Source organism: Crocodylus siamensis, chromosome 3, assembly GCF_052110815.1.
Source record: "Crocodylus siamensis isolate JL-2025a chromosome 3, ASM5211081v1, whole genome shotgun sequence".
In the NCBI taxonomy this organism is placed as follows: domain Eukaryota; kingdom Metazoa; phylum Chordata; order Crocodylia; family Crocodylidae; genus Crocodylus; species Crocodylus siamensis.
The window spans coordinates 40,529,591-40,542,022 of NC_143397.1; the positions used below are offsets into that span (position 1 = coordinate 40,529,591).

At 40.3% G+C, this 12,432-nt stretch overlaps 1 protein-coding gene across 4 annotated transcripts in view; it reads right to left on the reverse strand.

Moving 5' to 3' along the window:
- The window catches only part of EDIL3 (EGF like and discoidin domains 3), a 462,394-nt gene that overhangs the window by 20,338 nt on the left and 429,624 nt on the right, over positions 1-12,432 (reverse strand). For all 4 annotated transcript variants that reach the window (XM_090038214.1, XM_090038211.1, XM_090038215.1 and 1 more), the window contains one exon: positions 2,488-2,643. In XM_090038214.1, the coding sequence (XP_089894340.1) occupies positions 2,488-2,643 (156 nt within the window). The remainder of the gene's footprint in view (positions 1-2,487; positions 2,644-12,432) is intronic.

Below are 12,432 nucleotides of genomic sequence, written 5' to 3' on the forward strand. Positions count from 1 at the left end.
AAGATTATAACTGTTCTCTATTATCACTGGGCAAAGGACAGGTAAAGGGTTTAAATCAAACAAGAGAGGTTAGCCAGCAGGTAAATTTTTCTAACTGTGGGAGAATTGAGCACTAAAGAATATTTGAAAATGTTTATACATTTTTGGCAAATCCTACAGTCACCCAGAAAGGTAACAAGCTAATGTGGTTCTTCTGACTAAAATATCCCCAGTTTCCAGCTTCAGGATTATAGTTTCTCTTCTTCTCCCTCTGCGTAATGCACAACATTTTTGATGGCACCTCTTTTTTGGTATTATCACACAGATGAGTAAATTTAATTTTGAAAACAGGCCAAAATGTGGCCAATGAATTGGGTCCTCCATAAACCCAAAGGGTCACGCTTCATGGAAAAAACAATGGAATGTCCATAAATGCTTATGGATGTCAGATTCTGGCACTCACATTTTCTAATTAACATCTGAAGAGCTACTCTGGATTAATTTATTATCAGAAGAGCTACTCTGGATTAAAATAAGATAGTGGAATCTACAGTACAGAAGTGTTGTCATTTGCCTAAGATCACAGTGGCATGCTTTTACAGACAAAAACAAAGAATTGAAATTCTAGTTCTACACTAAACAGATTTGGTCACATTTTCTCTCTAGCTAGTCTATTCTGGTTCAGGAATACTCCATCTATTGTACTCAAAATGAGGTTCTTATTTTATATGGAGTGCAAGATTTTTTAATAAGACAGTGATTAAGAGCTTTTCATTTTTGCTCAAGGTCTGTGTATACAGGCATCAACAATTCATCTGATGAACGGGGAAAAAAAATTAAATTGCCTTGGCAAATACTGGAGACTAGAACAAACAAACAGGAAAAGTACTGTTAAGCACGATTACATTTAGTTTTAGTTTTTTTACGTGACTGTTTATTACTGAAGGCTTGAATGCATGCTCTTTTTCAGTATAATCAATGTAGCCATTTGCTATTAGAGGTTTAGTGGGGGAAATCATTTCTTCTGAAGCAATTTTTTAAAATGCCAGATATAATGTAATATGTGTACAAAGTACTGAAGTTTGCAGCTCTCTAATTAATTTGTGATCTATTCATATGTTGTTTGTTTCCTATTTTTTCTGCCAACCAATTATACTAGACATCCATCCATAATCAAGCTGCCAGGACCCTCTCAGTTGGGTGGTTACATAAACAGATTTTGTTTTTATTATCTGAAGTCCTTCAACAGTTATTTAACAAGTTATTATAGCATAAAACCTCTGAGATGTGCCATTTTGATCTCAATGCTGTCGAGTAGTTTTCCCTCTGAAAAAATATCCTTAAAGAAACATGCATACATGTTGATAACAAAAACATTTATAGAAAAACAGTATAGGCTAGTATACCCTCTGAATCAGGCTAAGTAGCACCTTTCAGTCAATTGAAATCTGTGGGACATCTCAAAAAAAGTTAGCAGAGGTATCCTAGCCTAAACCCATGTTGATAAATTTGACTAAGATTATTCACAGAATACAAAACAAAATAAAATTGATACACATGAAGAATATTAAATCTTCCTTTTATAAGCAATTCTGTGTATTCTCAGAACTTTTAATAACTGAATATAATAGTCGTTGAAAACACTGAAAACTTGAGACAAGCATTAGACAGAGAAGCCATCTGGAATTTAAATTAATGTATCTTTGTTCTGATTAGATGTAATCCAGTTAAAAGTTGTAATAATTATTTCCCATTTTCTCTGCATTCTTAATAGTTCTCTTAAAAAGATCCCTGAAAAATAGTTGACTGTGCAATGAATTCAGGTGTTTGCAACATAAAGAGTATCATTCAGTGTAAAGCAAAAGTGCATTCAGCAGCATCCTAAAAATAAAATATAGAATCAGGCAGTGAGCCTACTCCTGTGTAGGTCTACCCTTTAAGATTTGCAAAGGAAGCATTGTATAATTCTATTATTTATATTTATGTCTGCAGTGCTGTGGTATATGAAGATATATAACTTCTGGGTATTTGTAGACTTAGATGGGTAAAATTCTAGAAAAATTAACATACCTTTATTAGGCAAAAGGTATATTAAAATGCATTTTTTTCATGGAATAGCTGCTTTTCTGTGAGTGCTTATCAAATTCTGAGCAGACGTGTTGTGTTGTTCTCAAAACAAAAACAAATAACTATTTATATGTATTCCACACAGGAGTTAGAGAAAAAAATAATTCCAATAAATGGAGAACCATAAAGTTTTATGTCCCACATTTAATAGCTTTGAATCTGACACATTGCATTGATATGTATAATATTACAGTATTTTTGAATGTCATTGTGTTATGATTCCTTTCTAGTCACCTTGACTTTTATCTGCAGAACCATAAGCATAAGGAACCACATAAAGCAGAGAGCATACATTAACCTGCATGCTAGCAGCACTGATGTTACTATAATCTTAGCTTTCTGTAAAATGCAACTCAAATATTAATTGCCTTGTTACTTTACCTTATCCTTTTTTTGTTTTTCATCTTGGTATATGGTCCAGTGATCCCCATCATTACTGTACGCAAGTTTATAAGAACCCACAAACTGTACATGACCAAAATCTTTAGCTCCTTGTGTAATTATGCCAGTCACTTTCGTAGGAACAAGGAGGTCAACCTGTAAGAAGAAAAACAATATAATACAGCACAGTTAAAATATTTCAAGTTCAGAACGTGTTGTCATATTCTGCAAAAGAAGATATTCTGGAGCATGTCACATTAGCTTTGTGGTGAAAGAGCATGAGGAATACTCAGGATAATTCAGGAAAGCCATTAAGTTCTGTCAAGAAACCAAGCAAGGATTTTGTAAACTAATTTCCAGAACTTCCTCTACCTTTCATTAACTGAAACACACAAATCTCTTTCAAGATTTGAAATATAGCTACTGGAATGGTAAGAACCAACATTTTTCATTCATACAAAAGGGATTTTAAAATAACTGGTGCTTGTCTCCAGGCTTCAGTGTTCACATACGTGTTCCCATATCTCTATAACTTAAGGCTGATATTGTCACATACTTACTTGATGTTAATGATATGTACCTTTTCTTTCTTAATTCAACCTACTTCCCTTGGCACGGTCTGGCACTGCTTGTAATTTGTTTTTCGTTGGATCTGTCTTTTAAGAGCCCTTTCAATCTAAGATCAGATCCTTAACTAGTATAAATTAGCACTGCTCTACTGACCTCAACAGAGCTATACTTATTTGCATGAATTGAGGATCTGGCCTAATCATTTTTACACTTTATCTGCTCCTTCTATTCATCAGATACCTGGCATGCTGAACCCTACCTTTTGCTCTATGTTGACTTACTTCCGTATTTTTCCTCACCCATTCTAACTAGGAAATGCATTTTTCATTGCAAAGGGAGTTGCCTGAAAACTGCAAGTCATGCCACAGAATTTGATTTCAGTTCTTTATCTAAGTGCATCTTGCTTCAAAACAGTGTGGATCCAGTGTGCAGGGTCAGTTTGACACAGGAGCTGCTGGACACCCCACACACTGGGCAGCATAGGTTCATAGGTGCAGAGTCAGAAGGGACCTAAGCAGATCGTCAAATCCAACCCCCAGCCCTGGGCAGGAATGAATACTGGGCTTATATGACCCCTGGTAAGTTTAAGCTTGTATGACCCCAGCTAGGTAATTATCAAGCCTCCTTTTAAAGACTCCGAAGGTAGGAGCCAGCATCACTTCCCTTTGGAAGCTGATTCCAGATCCTGGTCGCCCTGACTGTGAAGTAGTGCCTCCTGTGCTTGATGTTGGCATGTGCCAAGCCAACATCATGCGCTGGGCCAGACTGGCTTTGGCCACATGCAGTGCCTGAGACCAGTCTGATGAGGGTGCTGTTTGCGACAGGTGTGCAGAACTAGTGTCAAGCACCGCATGCACCCATGGTCCCACATGCCACATGCAGTGCACTCAGCCTCTGTGCACCATGCGTATATGGCATGGTGCCCCAGCCCAAGACCTAGGGACAGCACCACTGGCCAAATGATAGGGCTCCACAACGATCTGGCTCATGGACCTTATTTTTCACATACCTAAGTTATAAAAAATATACTTGTACAGATTTAATGCAATGATATAATAGTACTGCAAAGTTCTACTGCTTCTCATAATGTATAAACCTAAGTAAAAACTGAAGGAATTGTATCAGCTGACTCTGTTTAGGGAAGGAATTGGGATAGGAGCGATACTACCCTATGATGCTGCTCTAGAAACTCACATGTATGATGTGATAATTGGGTTTTTTTCCTCAGTGCTAGAGAGTCGATACCGTTTCATAATACAATTTGTCTTCATTTTCTTATATTTTATAACTATTATTTCTACTTAGTAGTATATAGTCATGGACCAACACGGACAAAAAGAAACTCTCTGCCTCAGAGTTTCCTTTTAAAAAGTGCAGGCATACAATGATGATAAGTAGGTCACAGTAAGTTAGAGCTCTAGTTTCACCTGCCCCCTCCCCATTTCTCTACAAGAGTAGGCCAGTCCTTTATTATTATTATTATATATTGGTTTTAAATATTTCTGCTTTTCTATCATTTCTTCTCCTGTTTTATACACTTGCTTTTCTCTTTCCTTTTCTCCTCCCTTGTCACGCTTTTATTTCTTTTACTACTTTTACTGTTTTAAAATGAAGAGAAAGGAAAGAAATATGAAGAAATATGTTTTTCCTCTGCTGTCTGAAGGCAAGGAGATTTGTGATTGTCTTCTAATACCTAGTTCCAGTCTCAGCTCAACTGCCAAGAAAGTCGTCTTTTCCTGAAGCTGGCAGCCCCATGGAGCTAAACAAGAGAACTGTGAAGGGAGGCCAATAGGCCATTGCTGCGAAGGAAGTACAGCTCTTTGACATAGTTTGGGTTGGTTTCATGGAGTATACTAAAGCTAAGGCAGTGTTTTGTGGAGAACCAGGGCAGCAAGCAGAGAACTCTTTTACATGATTTCAATGGACAGCCTTACCTTTTAAGCTAAATGGAATTTTTAAGATATTTAAATGCATACACCTAAATATATGGGCTATTTCAAAGTCCACTGAAGTCAATGCAATCACTGAAGTCAACGATTTGCAGTATTCAAATACTTTTAAGTAGACCTCTGAGGGACAGCTTTTGTAAGCTATATCAGGACAAAACTGAAACCTTTAAAAGATTTTTGTGAAAAAAACCCCCAAACACTGCCTGTAAGAAAGCCATGAGCCTGGTGTTCTGAGCACTCTTCTAAAATGAGACATAGGCTTAATAATGTGCTCTGATGTTCTGCATTTCAGGTGACTGCCATAATTATCAGGCTATTCTGGGGTAGAGGTAGTATCTCTTTCCTGATGGAGCTGTTCTGCTTGGTATAAGTACATAAATACTCACTAGACCAGAGATGGGGTGAATATGACTGAATCCATAACTCTGTGGTTAGGAAACTCCCCAGGAATATGCTAGACCCATATTAAAGTACCGCATCCAAAGCATATTTATTTACTCTTGCAACATTGTAAGACCCCCAAGACTGATTTATATTCACCCCAGAGGGCACAAATATAAAATGGTGAATGACTGTCTAAGCAGTACTGCAGGGAAGGAAATGGCAGCTATGGGAATCACAAGATGACTATGAGCAAGCAACAAAATAGTTACAAAACAGGCTAATAGCCTGGTAAGTATTAACAGTATGTCATATGCAAATCATGGGAAATGATTCTTCCACTTTGTTCTACCTGGTGAGGCCTTATTTGGATTGTGTGTCCAGTTTTGGATACCAGAAAATAAGAAAGCCATAGACAAAGTAGATTGAGTCTAGAGGAAAGGAACAAAAATGAACAGAGGTTTTGAAAACAATATAGGTGGAAAACAGAATTGTTATAAAGATGGTGGCACTGAATTATTCTCTGTGAACACAAGGGGAAGGGCAAGAAATAATGGGCCTAAAGTATAAGAGAGATTTAGGTTAAATATTAGAAATAAATTTCTAACTATAAGGATGGTAAAGAAATGGAACAGATTACCTAGAGAGGTTGTAAAATGTGTTACTGGAAGTTTCCAAGTGCTGTTTAGGCACACATTTGTCTGGGAGGGGCTGGACAGGAATGATCCTTGATCAAGGGAGTAGACTACCTTTGAGGTTATTCCCTGATTCCATGAAGGGTGGGCAGTGCTCTGACCTTTAGATGTTGCAGATAATCTAAAATACTACAAGACTGACACCTGCATGTTACAGATGATCTGAAATACTGCAAAAGACTTGTGGTACAAAATACAGTTGGAGTGTTGTTGTAGCTGTGATGGTCCAGGAAATGCACAAGTATTTTGGTGATATCTTTGATTGGACCAGTACAAGCCACTGTCTGATCTGGCATTTAACTTAGCCTCCACCCCCTGTAACTGCTTCTTTTCAAGACCTGAAGAAAGGCACTGTGGTGCCAGTAGCTTGGCTAACATCTCTCCCAACTATACTGTTGTTTCAGTAGCATGCATCACCAAAACCCCTTGCTTTTCTGTGATAAAAGTATACAGAGCTCAAATCTAAATCTAAAAACACAGTTAATTAAGCTGCACACATGTTAGTATTCACCACAAGGAGAGAATATGCTTAGTGTTTGGAAAAAGACACATGAATGGCAATGGATTTAATCATTTTAGAAGTGTTCACATGCACCAATAGAACGTGCATTGTATGAAGAACGAAGATGCCTACAGCATCACTAGCCAATGGGGAATTTGTCATAGGAGGACAGTGTTATAGCATATGATGGACTATTCATCTAAAATAAACTGGGACATTTATTACTTCTATGTTGGACATAAATGATTTCAGAAACACTGATCATAAAACTGAAAAAGGCTCCTGCCTTAGAAGGTAAATGAAATTCAGGGCTTACAATGGTGAACTAATACTCATTAAGGTAGTACATGAATTAGCTGTGCAGGGAAACAGTGGATTGGTAAGATATAATTTATGGTAACAGCAAGAAATAAACTACTCATCCTTGATCTTATTAAAAGGATATGCTCACTGGTAAGGCAGGGGATTAAAACATCCGAGGAAGAATTTGAGAAACTTTTCCAGAGGTGAGCAAAGTTCTGATCCGAGTATAGAACAGAACTGAAAAAGAACAATTATGCCAGGATTCATGTAATCAGAGGCCGCGTCCACATGAGCAGGAGCATGTATTTGCAGTAGCACAAATAGTGTTGCAGTGCACACCCCTGTTCATGTTCTTTGCAGTGGGACACATTGTCCTGCTGCTCCATGTGCTGCAGGGTTGGGGGTTGGCTGGGGTCCAGTAGGCAGCCCCCGTGCTGAGGCACACTGTGCCCCAGCCAGCTGAGGAGCGGCACATGGAGAGGGCTGCCTAGGTCTGTGTGCTCCCTTGTCTCCATATGCTATGGAGTCCCAATTTTGAGGCACCTTGCACCCCAGCTAGCTGGCTGGCTGGGTTGAAATGTGCCTTGAGCTGGGGACTCCATGTACCTCAGCGTAGAGGCTTCATAGCAGAGCCTCTGCGCTGACGCATGCGGAGATGGGAGTAGCTGGCTGGGGTTCAGGATGCTTTGAGATGGGACCTCTGCAGTGTGTAGAGACAGGGGAGCAGGCAGTCCTGGGCTGCCTGCTCCCCATCACCATGTTTATCCTGACTCATGGCATTTCAGTATGCTTTTCACCACCTTTTTGATGTTTTATTTTTTGCTACCAGGAAATCCCGGTAGCAAATTTTGCACTAGTGCTATAAATTAGCAGTGCAGAGCACAGTTTAATGTACAACATATACAATTTTTGGTGCCACAAAGAAGTTTGAGGTGCCACAAACCAGATGTGCTTACACGTCTGGATCCAGCTACAATGTTTGCCCTTCCCAGAAATTCAGGAGCTTGGTTTGGTAATCACAGTGTAAGTAGAAGAGCCAACTAGTGTGGTCATTGTAGGGATAGAAATATTGAACTCTTCACTTACACATTGACTCCAAATGTGTCAGCTGAATTCCAGCAGGTGCCCTTGGAAAATAAAAGTTGATGGTTGTCCACATTCAATACCTTTTCATATCCTGGGGAAATGTATTTTCCTCAGTTTACCATTTTCACTAAACAATACAACAGATTATTAATGGCATAGAACAGTGTTTCTCAATCCATGGGTCACAAGAATATATGAAAGGGTCGCAAACAAACTTTAGAAACAAACTTTAGATTTTCCTTTAAAGAACAAAAACTTGGGTAACCACAGCTTTTCCCTTACAGGCTGGCATAGATCCAGCCTGTGTGGGGCTCCTTGGGCCCCGCTTGTCTGTTCCCTCCCCGCTCCTCCCACACACCCTATCCCACTCACCCTCCTGTGCCCCACACACTGGGGTGCTGGGGCCTGGGAACAGGGGTCAGAAGTGAGGGGCATTGAGTCTGGACTGGCCATCAATGTTTGCAAATGGGTCCTGGTACAAAAAGGGTTAAGAACCACTGGTCTAGAAAGCACTAAGGTTTATGTAGATGATGTTGTGACCTGGGGAAAAACAATAGAAGATCATTAGAGGAGAGGCTCTAAGCAACTTGGAACCAGGACTTCTGGCCTAAATCTAAACAAATAAGAGTGGAAAACTGTGAAACAGGAATATGCATTTTCAGGAGAGAGATTAGCACTGCAAAGAGTGAATAACAGTAAGTTTAAGGCCATCAGTGATGGGCTTGCAACAGAAAAGAAGGAAGGGGAACAAAGATTTCCTATAATGCTGACCTATGTTGGGAAACTTATACCTGATCTAGCTGACCAAAGCAGTGATCTGAAAGCAAAACTATGCAAAGATATCCAGGGGATATGGGATGGAAATCAATTTGTGAAACTTAAAGGAGTTAATTAAAGAAGCCCCAGTCCCAAGGTACTGGGATAGTAAGAGTAAAGTAAATTATCTGCAGATGCTTTCAGCAAAGATATTGGCATAGCTAGAATTAATGAATTTCCCCACCACCTGTCAACATGAGTGTTGAGGTCTCAAGGGAGACCAGTGGGTCCAAATGATAGTATGGCACATGGCAGAGACTAAGTAAGTAATGATAGTTTAGTTAATAGACTGGTTATGAATATTTGAAATTTCATATTTATGTTAACATTGTTAATTGTTACTATGGCTATGTTTGGCTGAGAATGGAAGATGTGGGGAGGTGTAACTTTAAGAGGATCCTACATGAGGCATTTGAAACCAGTTATGTTGTCTCTGACCCATATTATCATTTCTGATCAAAATGGAGGAGACCACTTGCAGACTCCTTAGTTCTGCATGATTCCTGAAAAATCAACCAAGAATGTAGAATTAAGCTTCTAAACCTTTGGGAGCCTAAATGGTCTTGTTTTCAAAAGAGCTATCTGCAGTGGGAGCTGCAGGTTGTTCCACAGGCTAAATATACTTTTAATAGGATTTAGGCACCACATCAATATGCCATGTCTATTCTGCAACTTGCGCTCTATGATATAGCCTTGACCTTAGAGTTCTCTTATTATAAGTTTTTGAAAGGAACACTTGTTTTGCTGAAAATTAATGCCTGTTTTGTTAGTAAAAAAAAAAAAAAAATCTTATTATATAACTCTTTTTAAAACTCTGAAAGATATTTAGATGGATTTCACAAATATTTTATGTGAGTATGCCATTCAGAGTATATCCTATTGAAATTCAGAACAGGAAAATGCCTCATTAAGATTCAAAGGATTTCAAAGGTAAAATCATAATAAACCTTTATTATCACACCAATCCAGAGTTAATAAAAATGTCCCAGTAGCAACTGTTTTATGGTTATAGTACAAATCCAATGGCCTTGTACTCTTGTTCTGGAAAATGACATGGAATCCTGAGAGTTGTTTTGGCATATATTTTTTGTCAGTTTTTTCTATCAGAATTTTTTCATGACACTAAATAGAAATAATTTCATTAAAATTATACAAATACAAAGTTAATAAGCAAGATTTATAGTAATTGACACCATGCTGATAGCTGTGCTATCATACATTTCTTTATCTTTTTCTCCACAAAGGACATATCCCCACATGCGGGGGCATGCATTTGCCTTGGCACAAACAGCAACACATATTTGTGCCGCTGCTTTGTGCCCTAGAGCACACCTCTGCATGCGTGCTTTGGTACGCACTAAATTATCTTGGGTGGAGTAGGAGAGGCTAGGGCAGCACCTGTGCTGGTCCCAGCAGCCTTACCTGGGGTTCCTGGGGGACTCAAGGGCAGCAGCAGTGCTGATCTGGTCACACAGAGCCTGGCTGGCAGCCAGAGTTTGGGTCTGGATGACTAGGCATTGTTTCTGGCAGTGCATGCTGCTGCCACATATACCACACCATGGTTTTTTTGATGTTGCCTTTTTGGAGAGCAGGATCTCCTGGTGTGAAATTTTGACACTGTGCTACAAATTAGCAACATAGTGAAGGGTTGTATGTATGCCGCATGAGGTTTGTGGCACCTTGAACAGCTCTGAGGCACCGGAAACTGCACAAATGCACTCGCCTGGACACACCCAAAACGTTTAAACTCAATTGCTTTTCTACTGAGAGCTACCTTTGTGAGAAAGATTTAGGTTGCTTTCAGATGAGCACAGAGGTGTATTATGTAGCAACACAGGCCCATCTGTGGTGCCACCCACCGCACATGTAATAGTTCCCTGCACTGTGCAGGGGGCTCTGGCTGCCAACCAGGCTTCCTGCTGCAGGAGCACTGCAACTGCAGTTTCCTGAGGCCCTCATGGCCCCAGATAAGGGTGCTTGGACCAGCACAGTTGCCAGCCCTAGCTTCCCCTAGTCTACCTGTGGTAACCTGCCATGCACTGGTGTGCACATAGCATGGCCATTCCCTGGGACAAGCAGCAGTGGCATCCTGTCCCTGGGGGAACATACGTTCCCACTCATCTGGACATGACCTTAGGGTCTAGGCAAAAACGTAACTGAATGAAAAATAAAAATCAACCCTTCCTGGTGGAAAGGGGAAAACAATCTGGTAGTGCATTGCAAATCATAGGTAATCAAACAGATTATCAGAGACCAAAATTGAATTAATGTGCCATTGCTGTGTACTTTTCAAGTCTGAATTTGATTAACTGGATCAAAATGTGATATTGGCTTCTCTAATGCTTCAAAATTTAGAACCCGGTAGAGGCAATGAGTCCATTACTGATAGGCTAGGTAGTTGTTTGCAAGAAAAACTGTGGATTACAATGTAATACAACATTCTATAAGCAGCTGATCAAAAAGCAGTTTAACATCTTGTGGGTCAAAGAACTCTTCTGACTATAACTGCTCTCTTGATATATCTGTATTTCACAGCTTGTTTCAGTTACTAAGATGTTAAAGGCAGTTCACTGTAGGAAATCTGTCTAGAGTAAATTTAGTAACAAAAATAAAGCAATGCACATGAATACTAAAATATTTTTAAATAAAATGCATTTAGTTAGATACCTGACCAACTTAGTGTAAAATTGAATAAGGATGGAGGAGGTGTTTTTATTTGAGCTATCGTATCTCCACCCTCACCCCAGAATTACTACCAAATATCAGGAAAACCAGTAAGTTTTCAGCAGAGTATCCTGCCCCAGGAATGAAGCTAAAAGACTTTATTTTAAGCCATTCCAGCACTTCATCTCTGGACATGCAACTTTGGCCTGCCTCAGGAAGGGGAAGGGGATGGGGATGGACCTAGGTTTGGAAGGCTCTGTGGCTGCATCCCCACAGACTGAATGTGCTGCAAGTGCATGTGAGATCCCAGTGTCAAGAAAAAAATGTGCCAAAAAAGAAAAGTAGGGTGGCACATGTGGCTGCAGCAAGTGCCACCCCAAAATAGAGCCTGACCAGCCAGAGCCATGCTTTGGCTGCCTGCCAGGCTCTGTCCACCTGGATTGCTGCTGTTGCAGCCCCAGAAAGCCCCCAGGCCCTCTAGTAAGGCTGCTGGGGTCAGCCCAGATGCTAACCTCAGTCTCTCCTACTCCACTCGGGGCAATTTGTTGCATGCTCTGCAGGGGCATGGCTGGGGACTACTAGCAGCAGCACAAATATCTGCTGCTGCTAGTTGTCCCTGGGGAAACACATTCCTGCTCATGAAGATAGAGCCTGTGTCTGTGTTCAGATGAGTGTGGCTGTACAGTATGTGGCGCCACAGACACATCTGCAGTACCACATACTGCACATTCAGCTTTTTTCCATGCTGCAAGGGAGCAGCGTGGGGTTTTTTTTTTTTAACCTCTGGATATCCAGGGGTCAAAGCACCTGAACAAAAAAATTAAGTGGAATGGTGCACGTGGGGGAGCTCAAAACTAGAGACTGGCCAGCCGGGGCCATACTCCAGCTGCCAGCCAAGCTCTGAGTTGCAGGATCGCTGCTGCTGAAGCCCCAGAGGGCCCCTGGACCCCAGGTAAGGCTGCTAGGATCAGCACAGTGA